The 22,038-nt window shown below is 53.2% G+C and overlaps 1 protein-coding gene across 4 annotated transcripts in view; it reads right to left on the minus strand.

The window, feature by feature from the left end:
• Nucleotides 1-233: 233 nt before the first annotated feature.
• LOC130260813 (S-adenosyl-L-methionine-dependent tRNA 4-demethylwyosine synthase TYW1-like) overlaps nucleotides 234-22,038 on the minus strand; it is a 90,041-nt gene continuing 68,236 nt past the window's right edge. For all 4 annotated transcript variants that reach the window (XM_056506541.1, XM_056506544.1, XM_056506542.1 and 1 more), the window contains 3 exons: nucleotides 19,326-19,436; nucleotides 13,503-13,670; nucleotides 234-1,209 (listed from right to left, as the gene is read on the minus strand). In XM_056506541.1, the coding sequence (XP_056362516.1) occupies nucleotides 988-1,209; nucleotides 13,503-13,670; nucleotides 19,326-19,436 (501 nt within the window). In that variant the 3' untranslated portion in view covers nucleotides 234-987. The remainder of the gene's footprint in view (nucleotides 1,210-13,502; nucleotides 13,671-19,325; nucleotides 19,437-22,038) is intronic.

Consider the following 22,038-nt stretch of genomic DNA (forward strand, 5'->3'; position numbering starts at 1 on the left):
GGGGGGGCACTGGGTGGGCTTTGAGGTTCCTCCAACTCAAACCATCCCAGGATTCTCTGTTTTTTTAAAAATACACTCAGGAAAGGCACCCACCATCCATCACCCACAGACCCACCCAATGCTCCCCCTTCCACCCCACCTTTGTCAGGAAAGAGCTCCAATGCAACATTTGTGCTTCTCACCTCCCACCCTCCCTGCTCAGCCCCTGCTCAGCAGCCACACACCAGAGGCTCTCTAGGCAAAACTCCTTTATTTTCCTTCTGCTTTAGAAACTCTTCGTACAGCTTAAGAAAAGAGGTTGCTTTTTTAAAGAAATGGAATCCCCATCCCAGGGGTGCTCCACCTACAGCACTGGGCACCCCCAGCTGGAGCCTGGCAGGGCACTGAAGGACTGGACCTGCTGTTCAGGGCTGCTGGGAGTGAGTTAACACTGCATCTAAACCTCATTCCCAAGCAGTGAGGCTGGAAGACACTTGGAGAGGCATCAGAAGCTGCAGCTGGTATCCACAGGGGTGCTGTTACACCATTCCCAAGTTTTGGCTTCTTGGGAATGGGGTTTTTACAGGAAATGGCACCAGTGTTTAAAATACCTGAACAAAGTCCCTAAAATGCTGCTCCCAGCAGAGATGAGGTCTGGCTGTGACCCCACCTGCCCTGATCCAGCCCTGTGGGGCTGAAATCCCCTGGCATTTTTCCCCAGGGATGTGGAATGTTTTGCTGTCAGGCTCTCCTTGCACAGGAGTCCAAGGAACCCTCTGGCCCCACATCCCACTCCAAACACTCCCCACTGAGGAGACCCCAGCACTGCTGCTGAACCAGTTCTGACTCATCTTGAGACAAAATTGTCACCAGTACTTTCATCTGGGAAGCTCTGCAGGCAGGAGGGAAAGGTGAATCCAGGTTCTCAAGGATCAGGATGCTCCAGGTGGATGGATGCAGAGCTGCTCAGCCCAGAGCAGAGTGCTGAAGGGCAGGGGCCACCCAGCCTCAGCAGCCCGAGACGTGCTGTGCCTTGCTCCTCCTGTGGAATCTCACCTGCAGGGGGTCAAAGCCCCCCTCCCCAGCCCCAAAGAGGGCCCAGGCAGGAGTCCTGGCCGTGTACTCGGCTGCTGAGAAGCTCCTGCAGCCACCACTCTGCTCGTGCTCCTGCACCAGCTCCTGGAAACGGCCAAAGTCAATCCAGGTCCTCCACTGGCCATCCACCTGGAACTGCACACAGCAACAGTGAGGGGCAGGGGGCCAGGGGAGCCAGGGGGGGCCAGGGGGGGCCAGGGGTAGCCAGGGAGAGCCAGGGGGGCCAGGGGGAGCCAGGGGGGCCAGGGGGAGCCAGGGGGAGCCAGGGGGTGCCAGGAGAGCCAGGGGGTGCCAGGGGGAGCCAGGGGGTGCCAGGGGGAGCCAGGGGGGCCAGGGGGAGCCAGGGGGAGCCAGGGGGTGCCAGGAGAGCCAGGGGGTGCCAGGGGGAGCCAGGGGGAGCCAGGGGAGCCAGGGGGAGCCAGGGGGAGCCAGGGGGTGCCAGGGGGGCCAGGGGGTGCCAGGGGGTGCCAGGGAGCACCAGCCCAGGCCATGCTAGGGATGAGCTCGGATCCCCAGCTGGTGTTTCTCTCATTTTGCACCACAAGGTGCAGGTGAAGCCACCCAGAGGCTCCTGCAGGACAGAGCTTTAACAGGAGAACAGAAGGAACTCAGGTGCATAAACAGCCAGAGCCAGCAGGGAACTGATTCTCCACCTCTGCTCCATCCTTGTGAGACCCCCCTGCAGAGCTGCTCCCAGCTCTGGAATTCTCAGCCCTGGAACAACTTCATCCTGCTGGAGTGAGCCCAGAGGAGCCCCTCTGCTCTGCAGCCAGGCTGGGAGAGCTGGGGGTGCTGCCCTGGAGAGGAGAAGCTCCAGGGAGAGCTCAGAGCCTCTCCCAGGGCATAAAGGGGCTCCAGGAGAGCTGGAGAGGGACTGGGGACAGGGATGGAGGGACAGGACACAGGGAATGGCTCCCACTGCCAGAGGGCAGGGCTGGGTGGGATTTTGGGCAGGAATTGTCCCTGTGAGGGTGGGCAGGGCTGGCACAGGTGCCCAGAGCAGCTGTGGCTGCCCCTGGATCCCTGGCAGTGCCCAAGGCCAGGCTGGGCAGGGCTGGGAGCAGCTGGGACAGTGGGAGGTGTCCCTGCCATGGCAGGGGTGGCACTGGATGGGCTCGAAGGTCCTTTCCCATCCCAGGATCCTGTGGAATCTCCTTGAGGGCTGCACTGTTGGATGCTCTGCTGGAGCCTCCAAACTCCCCCACTTCAGCCCCACTGTCTAGGAGGGAGGCCCCTAAAATGCTTCCCAAAGCCTTCCCAGGCCTTCTGCTCTTGCCCTTGCCCCTGCCAAGGGAATCCGTGGTGTGGGGAGCTGGGACAGCCTCAGAGACAGGTGTGGATTTGGGGCCACACCAGGTGCCCCTCCAGGAGGGACCTTGCCAAGGTCACCCAGCCCCAGGTGTGGGACTGTGAGGGCAGCCCAGCCTGGGACAATGGGAGCAGCAGCAGAGCCACGTGCCAAGGGACTGGGATGGATTTGGGTGGCTGGACAGGGGCAGGAGGGCTGTGTTTGGGAATGGGGGAGGAGATGAAGAGCTTTAATGACACAAATCCTCTTTGCATGTGAAGAATGGCTCACTTTGACAAGCTGGAGCTGCATTTGTCTGCTCATGTAGCCCCAGCCTTGGCTGAAGCCTCAATTAGGATTTATCTCAGCTAAGAGCTTATTACACATTTCATCCAAAAAAAGAGGGAAAACAGACTGGCTCCTTGGTTATTGTGGATTTTTTCCCCCCCAAACTTGATGGCTGTGCCTTTCAAATGGCACTTGACTTTGTGCCCAAGAGCTAAAAGCTTTTTTGGTTGGGAAAACTGCTGACACCCTGAAATTCTGCACTCAGCCATGGCTGATGCTCCTCCACCCCTGCCCATGGAATTACAGCTCGTCCCTGCTGGAGCCAGAGCCAGGGGGGACACTGCAGAGTCACAGCACTGGGAACCAGTCCTGCCATAAGTCAAGGTGCCAAGGTGGGGATGTGTGTGAGGCCAGCACAAAAGCAATGGCACAGACATGGTGTCACCTGCAAAGCACAAATCCTGATCCCAGAGAGGACCTGGGCTCTGCAAAGCTGAGCTCCCCCAGGGGTGGGGAGGTGGGAGGTGACAATGTCACAGCTCAAACTCTGCTCCCTCCAGGTTTGATCCATCTACAAGGGCAAACCCCAAACCAGAGGATCCAGTAAAGCATTTAAGGCACAAGGGGGAATGACTTCCCACTGCCAGAGGGCTGGGTGGGATATTGGGAGAGAATTCTCCCTGGTGAGGGTGGGGAGGGGCTGGGATGGAATTCTCAGAGCAGCTGTGGCTGCCCCTGGAAGTCTCCAAGGCCAGGCTGGATGGAGCTGGGACACTGGAAGGAGGGGTGACACTTGATGGGCTTTGAGGTCCCTTCCCACCCAACCCACTCCCTGATCCTGTGACCCCACTCCCACCAGAACAACCAACCTGGGTTCCATTCCAAAGCAGATCAATCAATAATTACCATTTTTAGTGCAGTGGCAGCACAGCCCATGAAGTAGAACACAGAGGGACAGGTGTGTCATGGGGAGAAATGGCTCCTGCTGAGGAGTAAATCCCAAACCCAGAGCAGGGAAGTACAGCCTGCCCACGAGATTCCCAATGGGACTGAACAATGGGATTGTTCCACCACTAACAAAAGACTGAAGGCTCAAAGCAGCTTCACAGCGTCCATGTAACAGGTGAGCCAACCCTAAACACCCCTGGGGTCCCAGCCTAATGTGGGCAGGTGTTTTAGGGAATTGGTCACTGCCTCTGGAGCCCTTCAGGGTGATGAATACATCACAAGAGAAATGGCTGAGACCCCTCCCTGGTTCTTCTCTAAGCTGGAATCACAGAGTGTCACAGCTCCTTCAGCTGGCCCTGGGCTGGGCTGGAAGGGGAAATCCTCCCTCCCTGAGGGCTCTGCTCAGCCCTGGGTGACCCAGGAGCCTGTCCCTGGAGCTCCTGGAGCCCCTTAGCTCTGGTCCCCAGGGTCCCACCACCCACTGCTCCCCACAGGTGTGGCATGGATGCACAGCAAGGAAAACCCTGAAGGAATCCTCCAGGGCAAGGAGCACTGCTCCAGGCAGGCATTAATGATGGGGTACAAGAGGCACAGGAATGAGGGGAAAATTTAAATCCCAGGCTGGAGGAGCACAGAGGGTCCCTGGTGCCACCTCCCTGCTCAGGCAGGGCCATCCCAGAGCACAGGGCACAGCACTGTGTCCATGTGGCTCTGGAATATCCCTGCTGAGGGACACTCCAGCCCCTCCCTGGGCACCTGCTCAGGGCTGGGCACTGCCCAGGGCACAAGTTGTGCCTCCTGTGCAGGGGCAGCTGCTGGGCTCAGTCCCTGCCCGTGGCTCTGGTGCCACTGCTGGGCCCTGGAGCAGAGCCTGGGCCCTGCTCTGCCCCTCCCTGCACACAGGGACACCCAGGGCTGAGGGTCCCTCTCAGCTGGGGCTCCTCTCCAGCCTGAGCAGCCCCAGCTCCCTCAGCCTTTCCTGGGCACTGAGATGCTCCAGGCCCTCCTCATCCTCACAGCCCGTGCTGGCCCTGCTGCAGGAGCTCCCTGTGCCTGCTGTGCTGAGGATCCAGAGCTGGCACAGCACTGCAGAGCTGCCCCAGCCTGGGACCCACCCTGACCTGCTGGGTCAGGACAGCTAACCCATTAACCATGCACTAACCCCAGGACACCACTGCCCCCAGGGCTCTCTGCTGACCAGGGACAGCTCCTTGTCCCCAGGCCCCCCAGCACAGCAGCAGAGCTGCAACAGCCCCAGGAGAGGTGCCAAGGGACAGAGGCACTGCCAGGGACTGGGCTGACCTGGGACCTCACAGAGCCCTGAGCCAAACTGGGAGAGATCCATGTACCCACAGAGAGATCCACACATCCAGACTGGGATATATCCATATATCCAGACTGGGATAGCTCCATATATCCAAACTGGGATAGCTCCATATATCCAGACTGGGATATATCCACACATCAAGACTGGGATATATCCATACATCCAGACTGGGATATATCCATACATCCAGACTGGGATATATCCATGTAACCAGACTGGGATAGCTCCATATATCCAGACTGGGATATATCCATATATCCAAACTGGGATATATCCATGTAACCAGACTGGGATAGCTCCATATATCCAGACTGGGATATATCCATATATCCAGACTGGGATAGCTCCATACATCCAGACTGGGATAGCTCCATACATCCAAGCTGGGATATATCCACATATCCAATCAGAAACTGGCATTAAATGGAGAGCCAGGTTCCCTGGAAGCATTTCCAGAGCCTGGCTGAGCCCTCCCTTTGCTCCTGAACTCAGGACAATCCTATCACTTCTCTTTGGCAGCTGTACTCACTGCAGCAGGGGCAGCTCCTGTCCCCCAAATCCATCAACATGAAGAGCCATGCTCCAGATTTCTTCTCTTATCAACACATTTGCAGAAGCAGTTTTGGGGATGGGAACATGTACACAGATTGAGGACAGTCCAGGAGGACCATGCACTACATTGCCCCAGACATGAGCACTGCTGAGAAATAATCCCAGCTGTATCCAACAGGATAAAATATGGGAGAGAGGCTGGGATGTGACACAGGGAACGCTGAGGAATGAAAGGCAGCTAAAACCAATTAGTTTGTCCTACCAAGGGTAATGCATTTCCTTCAGAGCCAACCATGCTGGCACAAGGAGGCTCCTCCTGAGCCACTCACTCCAGCCCTGCAGCACCAGCATCCAGAGGATCTTCAGGGAAGGGCTGAACAGCAGAGGACAGAGTGGAGCAGAAGAGGAGGAAGAGGAAGAAAAGGCTGTGGTGGCTCCTGCAGAGCCCATGCCCCCAGGGCTGGAAGCACAGGGTCCATCCCTGGTGGAGAACTCCCCTCAGAGCTGTGCTGCACCCCTGGGGAGCACAGGGGGACTGGGAGACACCCCAGAGCTCTGGTGAGAATCCCACACACAGTGGGGCTGGAAAACTCCTCCAGGATCAGTGAGTCCAACCATCCCCAGCACTGCCAGGGCCACCACTGCCCCATGTCCCCAAGTGCCACATCCACAGGGCTGTTAAACCCCTCCAGGCAGGGACACTAACCCTGCCCTGGGCTGCACAATCTTTCAGTGAGAGATTTCCCCAAAACCCACCCTGAGCCTCCCCTGGCCCAGCCTGAGGCCACTCCCTCTTGTCCTGTTAGGGATTTAAGGATACAAAGTCCTCAAATCCAACAAATTGATTTTCCCTGAAGGATGCATGGGATTTAATGGTTAAATCAGCAATCTTCAGAGTTTTAAAGACCATACACCAAAAATAACAATCAGCAGCCAGCAGGGGAACCAGCCCCATAAAAAAATCAAAGAACCCAAGCCAGAACAAACAAAACCTGCCCCTTCCAAACCAAACAAAAATAACCACAAAAAACAACCCCACAAAGCTCCCCTCAAAAGATAAACCCTCAAAATCACAATAAACAAAAATAAAACAAAAAAATGCCCTAGAAATCCAAATTCCCAAAACCAAACACCTTAAAACGAGAAAAAAAACCAAACCCAAATGAAATATCAGAAAAAAACCTCCAAATCCCCCCCCCCCCAAAAAACCTTGAACCAATACAAAAAAACATAAACCAAATAAAAAAGCTAACCAAACCCCAAACCAACAAAAAAAAACCCAAAATCCCCAAACCAGACTAAAACTCCTCCCAGCTGCTGGAATAACTCAGCATCAAGACACAGTGAGATCTATCAGTCTGAGAGATGGGAATATTCCCATGGATATATGGGAAGAGATGAATATGAAATACAAAAGGAGTATTTATATATAGTTTTTTATAGCTATTCAGAGAAGCCAGGATGGTTTGGGCTGGAAGGGACTTTAGGATTATCCCATTCCACCTCTGCCATGGGCAGGGACACCTTCCACTATCCCAGGCTCCAAACCTGGCCTTGGACACTTCCAAGGGCAGCCACAGCTTCTCTGGGCATAGGGAAGAATATTTTATGTATCTATATAAAAATACATAAAAACATATAAATAATGTACATTATATATATATATTCTTGTATATAAAAAGGATATATTTATACCTTCTAGAAAAGGTTCTACAGCAGAGAATACTATAGATAAATCCCCAAATAAATCCATCCCTCCAAGCTTTTACCCTGGCCACACCTGGCCATTAACCCCTACATCCCTGGATTTTCTTCTGCCATTTGGAATGTCCCTGGAGTGACCCGAGGCACCTGCAGAGCCCCAGGCAGAGGATGCCACATGGCCACACACGTGGGCTGTGCAGAGGGACAGGCAACACCCCTGAGCTGGGAGCACAGCTCCCTGTGGAATTACAGGAGGTGCCAGAGCAGAGGTGATGCTGTGCCCAGGTGGGACCAGGAATGAGATCCCACTCCAGGGATCTGCCAGCCCTGAGCCCTGTGCCCACCTGCAGCCCCTCCCCTGGGCACAGCATCCAAAATGCTCCTGGGAAAATGATCTGGGTGGCTCCACCCTGAGCTCCTCCCCTGCCCTCTGAGCCCATCCTGGGATACAGCAGCAGCTTTTCACTTTCCCACACCTGCCATCAAACACAGCACCCTCCCCACCTCCAGCACCTCCTCTCCAAGACAAACAACTCCCAGAATTATGACCCCCTTTCTCACCTCATCAAGGCTCACAATTATTTAAGCCTCCCTTTGTTTGACAGGGGAAGTGGCTGAACTGGAGTCACTCAGCAAAACAAGGAGAAATATTGGGAGCAATTACTCTGAACAGGGTCACAGTGCTTTGGCAAAAACCTGCAAACTTCTCCTTTTGAATTATTGTCCCAACCTCAGGCTTTAGGAAGGAATTGAGCTGGTTTTTACATTGCAGGTGAGGTAAGAGATGGGAATAATGGACTCTTAGGCAGGATTAGGTGGGATTTTGGGAAGGAATTGTTCTCTGTGAGGGTGGGCAGCCCTGGCACAGGGTGCCCAGAGCACATGGAATGCTCTGGAGATGGAATTCACTGCTCCCAGGGAACACCTCCAGAGGAGCTCATGGAATGCTCTGGAGATGGAATTCACTGCTCAGGATTCCCAAAGAGTGGGACAACCTGAACTGCCCTGAGCTGATCCCAGCAGTGCCACAGCCCATGGAGCCTGTGATGATCCCCCTGACCTGGGGGGCTATTCCAGGGGAAGGCAGATTTGGGGTTTTTAATCCCTGCCTGCTGCCGAGTGGAACAGCCCAGCTGCCCCTGGAGCCAGGGCTCACCCTTGCCAGGGATGGGACCGGGTCACTCCAGCACAATGGAGAGCTGCTTCCAACCACTGACACATCCAGCCACCTTCCTGCTGCCACGGGACAGGGAAAGGGAGAAAACCTTGGGGAATTCCAGCACTCCGTGCTCACACCTGCCCCAGGGGCTGCCTGGCTGCTGAGACACCTTGTGCACACCTGGGCTCCACCCTGTCCCTGCTCTGCTGCAGATCCCAGGTGCTCTGCCTCTCTGTGACCCTCTGCCTCCAGCTTGTTTTCCCTGTGATGCTGTCCCTGGATCTGGGATGCTGGATCACAAGGACTCTGAAGGACTGAGGCAGGAAGGAACTAAATGTGATGGACTCTTTGTCCCTGATCTACCCCTCATCAGGGGATGTGCAGCTGGGAGTGAAGTGCTTCCTCCTCCTCCCTAAATATAGCTGGGATGCTCAGCATGGGATGCTCAGCATGGAACAATCCAGTGCCTTTCCCTCAGCTCCAGAGCCTCCTGTGGGCACAGCCAGGACACACCTGAGCTCCATGGCACTGACACCAGGAGCAAAAGGCCAAGTCCCTCCTGGCTGGGACGATTCTGTGGCTGAAGGAGAGGGATGGGCACCTCTGGCCAGGCTGTTCCCTGTACCCAACACCTGCCCTGGAGATGCTGTGACAGCCCCAGTGCTGCAGCCACACAGAATCCCAGATTTGGGTGGAAAGGCACCTCAAAGCCCATCCAGTGCCACCCCTGCCATGGCAGGGACACCTCCCACTGTCCCAGCTGCTCCCAGCCCTGCCCAGCCTGGCCTTGGGCACTGCCAGGGATCCAGGGGCAGCCACAGCTGCTCTGGGCACCTGTGCCAGCCCTGCCCACCCTCACAGGGGAGTCTGGGTATGGGAAATGAACTCATTAAAGGCATGTCCCCAAAAGCCTCTCCCTTTGTGGATGCCAAGTGACCCTGCCATGCTGGAGAGCACAATGCTAGCCCAGACCACATCCAACAGGGAAAGAATGAATCCAGCTGGTGGGGCAAGGGAGGGCTGGAGCACACAGCTGCACCAGGAGGGAATGTCTGGATCCAGGAAGGGACACTCTCCTTGTGCAGTCGTTGCTTTAGGCTTACTTACTTAGGAGGGAGGTGGGTGTTGGTCCCTGCTCCCAGGGAACAAGTGACAAGACAAGAGGAAACAATCCCAAATTGTCAGCTTGGATATCAGGGAAGATTTCCTCACTGAAAGGGTGGTCAGTGCCCAGTTGCCCAGGGCAGGGGTGGAGTCCCCACACCTGGAAGTGTCCCAGAGATGTGTGGATGTGGCACCAGGGGACACAGGTGCTGTGGGTGGACAGCTGGACTCAATGATCCTGGAGAGCTTTTCCATCCAGTCCCAGGCCTGTCAGATTAATTAAGGCAGAAGGGGCTGATGGCAGCAGGGTGCTGAGCCCACCCTGTTCATGCCACCCTGTGAGCTGAGACCTCCAGACAGAGCAAGCACTGAACTCCAGGAGCATTCCCTGAGCTGTGCATCACTCAGTGACATGGCAATCAGCCCTGGGGTCACAGGGATGCTCCTGCTCTACCCCAGAACTCTGGCATCCCAGTGCTCAGCCTGGCTGAGGGCAGCAGCAGCACAATGGCCAGAAATTGGTGGTGTAAAACCCCAGAGAGCTGGGAAAACAACCACCTGCTCCGGGGGGGAAGGGTTAATGAACAAAATGGGCTGCAAGTGCCAGGAAGTGCTTTGGGACAAGGACAGGGTGGAACACAAAGCAAAATCCAGCAAATGGATGCATGGAAAGCAAATCCAGCACTGTGGGGCAGAGGGCTTTAGGCCAGAAATGACCAAGATATTGAATTTCCTTCAGAGAAATCCTCCCTGAGAGGCAGCTGCACCTCCCCCTTCTCAGGAGCCTGTTTGGGACTCTTGAGGGTGCACTGACTGTCCCAACCAGGTTTATGGGAATTACTCAAAAGCAAAGAGAATTACTCAAGAATTCAGCACTGTTGCTAGAGAATCAAAGAGGATGGAGCCCAAACATCAGGCAACTCTCAGAGAGAGCTGGGAACCAGGGGAAAGCTGGGAGAAGGATGCAGGAAGGGCAGAGAGGAGGAGCTCCCCCCAAGGGAGCCCTGGCTGTCCCTGGATCCCTGGCAGTGCCCAAGGCCAGGCTGGGCAGGGCTGGAGCAGCTGGGACAGTGGGAGGTGTCCCTGCCATGGCAGGGGTGGCACTGGGTGGGCTCTGGGGTCCCTCCCCACCCAAACCAGCCTGGGGTTCTGAGGAGCTGACACCCATCACCCCAAAGCTGTGGAAGTGCCAGAAGCTGGGGGATCCTCAGGGCAGGGGGAGCAGGGCACAGGGGCTGTTCTCTGGGAATGGTAGGTGGAAATCAAACATCTTGCTGAGGATTCAGTTTTTAGGACTTCCTGAACTCTGAGGTTGAAGTGGGACCCATCATCCCCTGAGTGCTGAGGGCTCCCACAAGCACCTCCTCTGTGACTGACATGCCAGAGAGCAGAACCCTCTGCTGGCCAGCTGGGAGGAGAGATCTGTGGGTGTGGGAAGAGACCTGCAGGCTGAATGGGAGATTTTTAGGACCCTGAAGGCCCCCAAGTGCTCCAGTTCCCATCTCAGCACCACCTTGTGACTTCCAGAGAGAGAAAACAACACCAGACACAAACCCTGCAGTTTGCTTTCCTAAAAATCCCTTTTCTCCCTAAACCCCTGCACTCAAGAGACTTCAGAGCTCAAGTCCTGAACTGTCACTCATCACAAGCAGGTGCCAATCACTGAGTCCCATCCATCTCAGGCAGCAGCTGCAGGATGAATTATTCCTGACATTCCCAGAATCATTCCTACAGGCTGGCATTCAATGGCAGCATTAAATTTATCAGAAGCATTGCTTGAACACCTCCAAACTCAGACCTAGGAAAACACAGTGAAATAAATCACATTTCTTAATGATTTTTATTACACTCTTCCTGCAACTCCTTAATTTTTTAAAGACCCCTTTGATTTTGTAATTACTCACTCCACTTTGATCAATCCCAGAGCACAGGTTTTCCTGCAAATAATAGGCACTGAGAGATTTTATTCTCCACTAGAGCCTGAAACTCAAAAATTAAACCCTAATAGAAATAAATTTATTTTTTATTAGCTATTTTAGCACCGAGGACAGATTGTTTCCCACAGACACATTCTGCTAATGGCTGTGGAAGGAGAAGCAGCTGCTGAATTCCTCCTGGGCAGGTACCAATTTATTCTCCTTGCTAATGGTGTTACTTAAATTCTGCCTCAAGAAGGTTTCTGCAATCTGTTTGTTTGCTTTCCTGGACCTTACAATGCAAAAGGAGATTTTGCTTTCTCAGGAACAGTTGCCAGTGGCAACAGCCAGGAGTGAGACTGTAAATAAAGCCAATTTAAGGTGAGATCAAACACAACCAGTGCCAGGGGTCCTGGGTTTCTCTGCTCCTTCCCAGCTGCTCCCTGTGCAGATTCCAGAGTAGATTTAGAATGAATATTCAGGAGAAATTCCTCCCTGTGAGGGTGGGCAGGGCTGGCACAGGGTGCCCAGAGCAGCTGTGGCTGCCCCTGGATCCCTGGCAGTGCCCAAGGCCAGGCTGGAGCAGCTGGGACAGTGGGAGGTGTCCCTGCCATGGAATGGGATGGGCTTTAAGGTCCTTCCCACCCAAAGCATTCCAGGAATCTACAACTTTATCAGGTGCCCAACTGGCACACTTATCTTTTTCTGCTGTCCTTCTATTAATCTCTTCTGCAGCTCAGAAAGCAATACATACTCATTATTTTTAATTTCCTGCATCCTTTAAAATGATTTTTTTTCAGCATTTCCCTTGTATTTTGTTTCATTTCCTTTCCAGTACGTGAAGAGGAGATGGTGACAAACCTTTCCAGCAGGACCTGCTGGAAGGGCTGATGGATTTAAACAGCAGCAGGGTCGATTTACACTGGATGTAAGGTAATATTTTTTATCATGAGGGTGGTGAGGCTGCTCAGAGCTGTCATGACAAAAAAAACATTGAGGGGCTGGAGCATGTCCAGGGCAGGGAACAGAGCTGGGAAGGGGCTGGAGCCCCAGGAGCAGCTGAGGAGCTGGAAAGGGGCTCAGCCTGGAGAAAAGGAGGCTCAGGAGGGACCTTGTGGCTCTGCACAACTCCCTGACAGGAGGGGACAGCCGGGGGGGTCGGGCTCTGCTCCAGGGAACAGGGACAGGAGGAGAGGGAACGGGCTCAGGCTGGGCAGGGGAGGCTCAGGGTGGATTTTGGGGAAATTCCTTCCAGGAAAGGGCTGTCCTGCCCTGGCACAGCTGCCCAGGGAGGTTTGGAGTCCCCATCCCTGGAAGGGTTTAACAGCCCTGTGAATGTGTCACCTGGGGACACTGGGCAGTGGTGGCTTTGGCAGTGCTGGGGGAGTGGCTGGGCTTTTCCAACCCAAATGATTCTGTGGTTCTCTGATTCAAATGTGCTTATTCTGCCTCTGGACCAACAGGAAAACAACAGAGCATCCTTTGGGTCCAAGTGGCATCCAGAGGTGTGAAGGGCTGCAATCCTGGGGCACAGCATGGATTCTCCTGGCCAGTGACTGGAGAAGCTTTGGAATGGGCAGGGGTGGAGTTCCTGCCTCTGGAGGGGTTTAACACAGGTGGCATGCGGGGTCAGCGGTGGCCTTGGCACTGCTAGGCTGGACAGGAAGCCCCCAGGCTGAACAAGTGCAGAAAAGGCTGGCAGCAGCAGGCAGGCAGGCAGGCAGTGCCCTCCCCTCCCTCCCCTCCCTCCCCTCGGTGGCAGGCTCACCTTGCAGTGGGCCAGCAGCAGGCAGGCAGTGCCCTCCCCTCCCCTCCCCTCCCTCCCCTCGGTGGCAGGCTCACCTTGCAGTGGGCCAGCAGCAGGCAGGCAGGCAGGCAGTGCCCTCCCCTCCCCTCCCTCCCCTCGGTGGCAGGCTCACCTTGCAGTGGGCCAGCAGCAGGCAGGCAGGCAGGCAGTGCCCTCCCCTCCCTCCCCTCCCCTCCCTCCCCTCGGTGGCAGGCTCACCTTGCAGTGGGCCAGCAGCAGGCAGGCAGGCAGGCAGTGCCCTCCCCTCCCCTCCCTCCCCTCGGTGGCAGGCTCACCTTGCAGTGGGCCAGCAGCAGGCAGTGCCCTCCCCTCCCTCCCCTCGGCGGCAGGCTCACCTTGCAGTGGGCCAGCAGCAGGCAGTTGGAGTGCTGGTGCTCGCAGGCGATGCCGTACTCCGGGAGCAGCCGCGCCAGCTCCCGCGCGAAGCTCAGCACCTCCCCGTGCCACGGCACGTTGGCCATGGTCAGGCTGCTGGCAGAGCTCTCCCCGCAGTATGTCACACCCTGGGGACACAGGGACAGCACAGTCAGCTCAGCCCTCCCAGCCCACAGCACACCCTGCAGTGCCAGCTCTGCCCCACCAGTCAGATCCCGTGGGAAGGTCACAGATTCAGAGATGGCACAAAAATGGGTCCCTCCTGCAGTGACACATCCCCAAAGTGTTGCAGTAATTATGTAAAGATGGACTGGACTGGCATCACCACCAGTCCTTTATCAGAAAAGTTTTGCGCCTTCTTGCAGTGAACTTCTTTCTGACAACTCTGACTCCTTCCCTCACAGGCAGCTCCACACAGCTCTGACTCCTTCTCTCCTCTATGACTGGCTAAACCCAACCTGTCCCTTTCCCAGCTAACCCTGTCTGTCCTCACACATCTTCTTACCTTATCTGTCCCTTGCATGGCTGCATGTCCCCCCCTCCTCACAGCACAGCCAGCAGCAAACTGCATCCCAAACTGCAGCACTCTGGTTCCCAAGCTCCAACTCAAACTGCAGCTAGTGGCCAGCAAAGCCAATCTAATCTGCCATGGCTGAGAGGAGATCACACAGCAGGTCCCAGGGCTGGTGACAACCCTGGTACTCGAAGGGCAAACACAAAGAGCTTTTCCTACAGACACCACCCAGCCCCTCTGCCCCTCTCTGTCTGCTTCCAGCCCCTCTGCCCTTCTCTGTGTGACTCCAGCCTCTCTGCTCTTGGGCTGAGCTCTTTTATTCCAGTCACAAAATCCCATCAAGCACCAGCCTTTACAACACAGTTTTATGGATGGTTGTGTCTGGCCTAGTCGTGGTTTTCCCCCTGGGAAGAACACCTGGACCTCCTTTCAATGGAATTTGCATCCAGGCTCACGTGTGGCATGGCCATGGCACCTGCTCCCAGCTGCCATCATGCTCCCAATCCCTGCTTTACCTGCATTTCCCTGGACATGGAATGTGCAGACACATCTTTGCCAACACTTTCAACCAGAGCACAGTGCACACACAGGGCAGCAGGAGCAACAGCCTGCTGCTGATTGGGAACTGTACAAGTTTTGGAAGCAATTACTTTCTCACCCATAAATTTATGAGGTACTCCCCCCATTAATCTGCCCAGGCAGCATAAGTCAGAGCCAGGCTGGAGGAAGACTGACAGGGCACAAGCCAGGGAGTGCTCACCAGGGATGTACATTCAGGCTTTTTTAGCCCAGCTCTGTAAGTCTGAACCCAGAGTTTAAACATCTTCGTTCTCTATTAGTCAGTGTTGTATCAGAGCAGCCAGCCATGCAAATCAGGGGTTTGGATCCCCAAAGTTCAGCTGGAGACACACAGCAATATTCTCCCCACACTCATTATCCAGATTATGATTTGAGCAGCATGAAAAATGTATGAGTATAGAGGGGGGAAATTCTTCAGAAGCTCCAACATGATTCATGCTCTCAGTAAACTACAAAGATATCGTTTACAAGCAAAGGAAGCACAGAGGCAAATGGAATAAATGAGTGCTTGGCTGGCTGATTAATTCCCAGCACAAATCAATGGGAATCAGCTTCCAGCACACCGAAGGAAAGCAGCTTTCAACTTCCCCAACTTCTTCAAACTGGAGTTAATTAACAGCTGATAGCACTTAAACCCATGTGGAGTTGATGAGGGCGGTCACGTTCTGCTGTGCAGTAATACATGAAGACAGTTATTAAGACATCAAGAATTAAAAAGGAAAGGATCCCATTGTTCACCCAGAGCTGCTCCCCAACCTCCCTGCAGCAGGAACAGCAACGATGCTGCCTCTTAATTACCTGCTTAATAAGGGTGCTTTGAGCAGCCTAATCCACAGAGCTCTGGCCAAGTCCCTTGAAATGCAGAAGCCTTTGAAAAGCATCCCAGCTCTTGGTGGTTCTGCCAGGATGAATCCAGAGCAACTGTGCTGGGCACGCTCTGGATTTTACAGAATCACAGAATCATGGAATAGTTTGGGGTGGAAGGGACCTTAGAGCCCATGGCAGGGACACCTCCCACTGTCCCAGCTGCTCCCAGCCCTGCCCAGCCTGGCCTTGGGCACTGCCAGGGATCCAGGGGCAGCCACAGCTGCTCTGGGCACCCTGTGCCAGCCCTGCCCACCCTCACAGGGACAATTCCTGCCCAAAATCCAACCTAAATCCACCCTCTGTCAGTTTGCTCCCATTCCCTGTGTCCAGTCTCTTCATCCCTTGTCCCCAGTCTCTCTCCATCTTTCCTGGAGCCCCTTCAGGCCCTGCAAGGTCACCCTGAGCTCACCCCAAAGCTTCTCCTCTCCAGCTGAACACCCCCAGCTCTCCCAGCAGAGCTGCTCCATCCTCTGCTCATCCTGGAGCCTCCTCTGGGCTCCTCCAGCAGCTCCAGCTCTGCCTGTGCTGGGCCAGGGCTGATTTTCAGCTGTAATGGAGCTGAGTGAGCACAAGTGGATTGGTCAGAGCCCTGTGCAGGATGGCTGCTGGTGCTGTGGCAAGCACAGGAAGCACATTCCTGCCCCAGGACCTGGCTCCTGCCCCAGGACCTGGCTCCTACCCTGGGATGAAGGCAGCCAGCACTCCTTTCAATCCCCAGGGCTCTGAAGGAAACAACTACAGCTGACAGTGCTTTGTTCCTCCATTCATACTCCAGACTTCCCAATTTAATTACTGAACAAAACAATTCTCTTCACTCCAAGCCCACAAATTATAAATTTAATTGAGGCTGGTGCGAATTAAGAGAGAACAAAGTGTGGGCCAAGCTGCTGAGTGACAGAGACACTGTTTAAAATCTGGGGCAGCCATGACCCCAGACAAATACAAAAAGCCTCAATGCCATGTTGATTGCAGTCTGCAATGAAAACACTCCTGAGCTGAGCAGCAGCACTCCCCAAATTACAGCCACAAGGCCTCACACACGTCTGCTCCTGCTGCAGAGGATTCAGCCAGGATTCAGCTCCTTGACTGCTTTTAATCATCACTTTCAAGCTGATTTAGCACATGCCATCAGTCCTGTGTGTCATTTCAGTCTGCAGGGAGGGCTGGAGATGGTTGGGTGTGCAGCACAGCCCCAGCATTTCCCAGCAGCTCTCCAGACCCCCACACCGGTGGCTGAGGGCCCAGCAGTGCTGCACTGCCTGGAAATCTGCAGGGATTCCCTGGAAGTGGAAGCAGCTCCTCCTGGGAAAGCTGAACTCAAACACAGCACCCAGCCTTTCACCAGCCCTCCAGATGAGCTGGATGGGGATGGAGAGAGGAGCTGAATCACCCCCTCTGCTCCAGAGTCACAACATGGAATTATCCTGGTGGAAAAGTCCTCCAGGACCACCAGCCCGACCCCCCTGGCTGCCCCCTCCTGTCAGGGAGTTGTGCAGAGCCACAAGGTCCCTCCTGAGCCTCCTTTTCTCCAGGCTGAGCCCCTTTCCCAGACCCTCAGCTGCTCCTGGGGCTCCAGCCCCTTCCCTGGACACAAAAATGCTGCACATCAAACAGACCTCTGGATTTCAGAACCCAAAGAGGGTAATATGGTTCCAGATCTTAAATACAACCATCAGCTATGTGACAGTGACATGCTGGCATTAGAACAGATTAAGGCAATAAATCAATTTGATGCATTTTAAGTGTCTGAGTCTCCCTTTACTATTGGCTTAAGTGGGAGAATGGGGTCCCACAGAGTTACAGCACTGTGAGGCACTCATGGAAATGAGAACAAGGATTAAGCCCTGCAGAATCAAAATCTCTCTCCATCCACCCCGTGAGCCTCTCTCTGGAACAACACTGGATTAGCTCCCTTCATCTGAAAGGGATGTCATTTATCCCAAGTCTTCAACCAGAAAATCCCCAGGCTCAGCCCCATTTTCGGGCAGAGCTTTGCAGAATCTCCTCATCACTGTTTGTGGGTTGGCTTTGAGCACCACCTGGTCCTTGGCTTTATACCCTGGCACACTGAGGGGATGGAGAAAAGAATGATGAGGCCTGTCCTCATCCCAAATGTGCTTCGTTCTCAAAGGAACACAAAAAATGACTTTTAATCAAAAATGTCAAGTTTTTTGGGGAAAATGACCAAGCCCCAAATGCTGTGTGGCCACCACAGTGTGAGGCTGGATCTTCAGTGCCACCATCCCACTGCTGGATTCTGGGCATGTCACCCAGCTCTCAGGGGAGCTGTGTTCAGGGCTCACAGAACAGGGCTCAGAGATCCATGAAAACACCTGTCCCACTCATACAAACTGGGTTCAGAGATCCATGAAAACACCTGTCCCAGCTCACACAAACTGGGCTCAGAGATCCATGAAAACACCTGTCCCAGCTCACACAAACTGGGTTCAGAGATCCAGATAAATCCCTGTCCCAGCTCACACAAACTGGGTTCAGAGATCCATGAAAACACCTGTCCCAGCTCACACAAACTGGGCTCAGAGATCCATGAATATCCCTGTCCCAGCTCACACAAACTGGATTCAGAGATCCATGAATATCCCTGTCCCACTCACACAAACTGGGCTCAGAGATCCATGAATATCCCTGTCCCAGCTCACACAAACTGGATTCAGAGATCCATGAATATCCCTGTCCCAGCTCATACAAACTGGGTTCAGAGATCCATGAAAACACCTGTCCCAGCTCACACAAACTGGGCTCAGAGATCCATCAATATCCCAGTCCCACTCATACAAACTGGGCTCAGAGATCCAGATAAATCCCTGTCCCAGCTCACAGAAACTGGGCTCAGAGATCCATCAATATCCCTGTCCTGGGAGCATCTGCACAGCCAGGGAGACACCAGGAAGGTGGAAAACAGAGGGATTTTCCCCAAACCAAACTCCAAACCCGAGCTGAGATGAAGCTCCCAACTTCAACAGCACACCTAGAGAGAAATACTCTCCATGCTGAGAGAAGGTATCAAACCTTCACAGCAAAATCCAGGCTGTTTCTTCATAGCAGCAGTAAAAAAAGGTTGAAAAATAAAATAAGAATAACTGAAAGAAAGTTTAAAAAATTAAAAGAGAGAAGGAAAAGAGAAAAGAAAAAGGAGAGTCCAGGAGTAACAGAGTTGCACAAACACAGTTGAGGGAGCTGAGCTGCTCTGCAGGAGCTGCTGGGTGAAAATGCACAGAGCACTTGGGAAAGTGTCTTTTTTACAAGTTTGTAACTTTTTTTAAAGTCTCTATTTACCAGAATGATAAAGCTCCTCTCACCCTGCTGTATCTCACATATCCTGCTGGCAGCCCTCAAATCCAGCCAAACACAACCACAGCACTGAACCTTTCACCTTTCCTCTGGCAAAATTTGAGATCAGGATGGGAAGAATCCTACCCCAAACTACCAGCTTAACCTGGAATATTTTGTTTCAACTGTTAGTTGATATAAAGAAGGAATATCTATTTTCCTTTGTTTTCATGGAAATACAAAAGAAGGCCAGAGAGTGATGATTCTCTTGGGCAGAAATTGAGGCTGGCTGGTACAAAGTTTGGTTTGTGGCACAGGGAAACCCAAAGGCACACATAGGACACTAGGAAACATTACCTCAATGGTAATTAATTATTATTCACTAATATTAAAAGCAAGAGAGGATTTTTTAATGCATCCCTTTAGAAGAATTTTACTCACTCAGAAAGTTTAGACGAAAGGCAGGGGGGAAATGGGGACAAAACAATGAAAAATACTGCTGGAAAAATGAAAACAGCTGCATGCAGCTCACCTTGACCTCAATGAAGTCTGGTTTCCCAATGGAGATCAGGTCAGCATAAGCCTTGACTTCATCCACGTTCCAGGCTTTCACCAGGGTCAGCCTATAAACAGTGCGTTGTTGCTGGAATAAAGGAGAAATCCCAGTGACATCCCATCCTGACCAGGAATAAAAGAGAAATCCTAGTGACATCCCATCCTGACCAGGAATAAAAGAGAAATCCCAGTGACATCCCATCCTGAACAGGAATAAAGGAGAAATCCCACTGACAACCCATCCTGACCAGGAATAAAAGAGAAATCCCAGTGACATCCCATCCTGACCAGGAATAAAGGAGAAATCCCATTGACATCCCATTCTGACCCAGGAATTAATGAGAAATCCCAGTGACATCCCATCCTGACCAGGAATAAAGGAGAAATCCCACTGACATCCCATCCTGACCAGGAATAAAGGACAAATCCCACTGACATCCCATCCTGACCAGGAATAAAGGAGAAATCCTAGTGACATCCCATCCTGACCAGGAATAAAGGAGAAATCCCACTGACATCCCATCCTGACCAGGAATAAAGGACAAATCCCACTGACATCCCATCCTGACCAGGAATAAAGGAGAAATCCCAGTGACATCCCATCCTGACCAGGAATAAAGGACAAATCCCACTGACATCCCATCCTGACCCAGGAATAAAGGACAAATCCCAGTGACATCCCATCCTGACCAGGAATAAAGGACAAATCCCATTGATATCCCATTCTGACCCAGGAATAAAGGAGAAATCCCAGTGACATCCCATTCTGACCCAGGGAAGATATTCCAGCCTTGCACACAGATTCAAACAGGAGAAAGAAATAAATTCATTCTTGCATTCCAAGAACTCAGAGATTGAAGCAAACCAGCCCCAAGCCTGTCCCTTCAGGAAATCTGCTCTGCAGTCCCTGGGCTGAGGCACCTCCCTCTGCCAGACCCCCATCCCAGGGACTCTGTTTGTACAGGAGTTTAACTTCATGGCAAAACAAGCAGGAAATGTCTCTTGGATTTGCTTCCCCAAAGGAGAATGCTTTGATTCCCCATCAGTCACAGGTGTTTTAGTGCCTCCAGCTGGGTCCTCAGCACTGGGGACTCTCACATGGAATGATTTATGTTGGAAAAGCCTTCAAGATATCATGTCCAGCCTTGACCCAGCACTGCCAAGGCCACCTCTGAGCCCTGTCCCCAAGTGCCACATCCACAGGGCTGTTAAATCCCCCCAGCACCTCCCTGCACAGCCTGTTTCTGGGTTTGACAACCCTTCCATGAAAAATTTCCCCCAAAATCCACCCTGAGCCTCCCCTGCCCAGCCTGAGCCCGTTCCCTCTCCTCCTGTCCCTGTTCCCTGGAGCAGATCCTGACCCCCCCAGCTGTCCCCTCCTGGCAGGGAGTTGTGGAGAAGGTTCCCAGACCAAACTTCCTCCTGGGAGGTGCAGACAGCACTCCCAGAACTTCTCTGCTTGGAGTTATTCTGATTTGCCCTCTAAGGGCTGCCCTCCAAAGGAGTCAGCAGTGACAAAAGGCCTCTCAACACAAGCACTTGGCCATGGAACAAATCCACTCCTCACATCCGCTTGTTTCCATCCTTCCCCTCCCCTGCATCCTCTACTGATGTTTTATTTCACTTATTTTTGGAATTTATTTTTATTTATAGAGCAATTTTGCAGCAAATCTGCAGTTTGGATTAACCCCTTTGCTGTCCCTGCACACTGTGGAAATGTTAATGCTGATCCCCAGTGTGGGCACAGGGCAGGGATTGGGATTCTGTCCCTGTGCTCAGGTGAGACCCCACCTGCAGAGCTGCCCCAGCCCTGGCCCAGCACAGGCAGAGCTGGAGCTGCTGGAGGAGCCCAGAGAAGGCTCCAGGATGAGCAGAGGATGGAGCAGCTCTGCTGGGAGAGCTGGGGGTGTTCAGCTGGAGAGGAGAAGCTTTGGGGTGAGCTCAGGGTGACCTTGCAGGGCCTGAAGGAGCTCCAGGAAAGATGGAGAGAGACTGGGGACAAAGGATGGAGGGACAGGATCAGGAGGAAGGAATTCCTCCTGTGAGGGTGGGGAGGCCCTGGCACAGGGTGCCCAGAAAAGCAACATTTTAGTCCTTCAGAGCCTCTGACTGCCACGTCAGAATTCTGCCCTCTGCATAAAAATCAAGGTATCACTCACCTACCACTCATTCCTGTGTGTTCCACAGGGGGAAAAGTCATTTCTACACCATTTGCTATGGAAACCTTCCAGAAAGGAAGAAGAAGAAATAACTAAAGGAGAAACAAATGAACACCAGGAGCATCTTCTTCCAAATATGTCAAGAACTAAAGCAGCTGACCTCTACCCATGGCATTTAAGCAGTTATTTAAAGAACAAGAAATTCTTGTGATTTGAATGGATTGGCAAAAGAAAGGTCAAGAGACAAGTAGGAAATCAACTGTTAATTACTGAAGAGAGCAGAACAGTAGAGGAGCTAATACAGAAAAATAAACATGGTGTTTGACATAACAGGAAAAAGATCTAAGGAGGAAAACCTGCAGTGCACACACCCTGTCAGTCCTGTGGAATGATCAGACACCAATTAATGAGAACTGGTTCCCCAAAGGGCAGCTCCCAGTGGGGAACAAGTGCAGCAGCTTCAAGGCACCAGTAAATACCAGTTTATATTTAACACAACTGGTCCTGTTTCACAGCAGCCCCAGCAAGGGC

Source organism: Oenanthe melanoleuca, chromosome 19, assembly GCF_029582105.1.
Source record: "Oenanthe melanoleuca isolate GR-GAL-2019-014 chromosome 19, OMel1.0, whole genome shotgun sequence".
NCBI classification, from domain to species: domain Eukaryota; kingdom Metazoa; phylum Chordata; class Aves; order Passeriformes; family Muscicapidae; genus Oenanthe; species Oenanthe melanoleuca.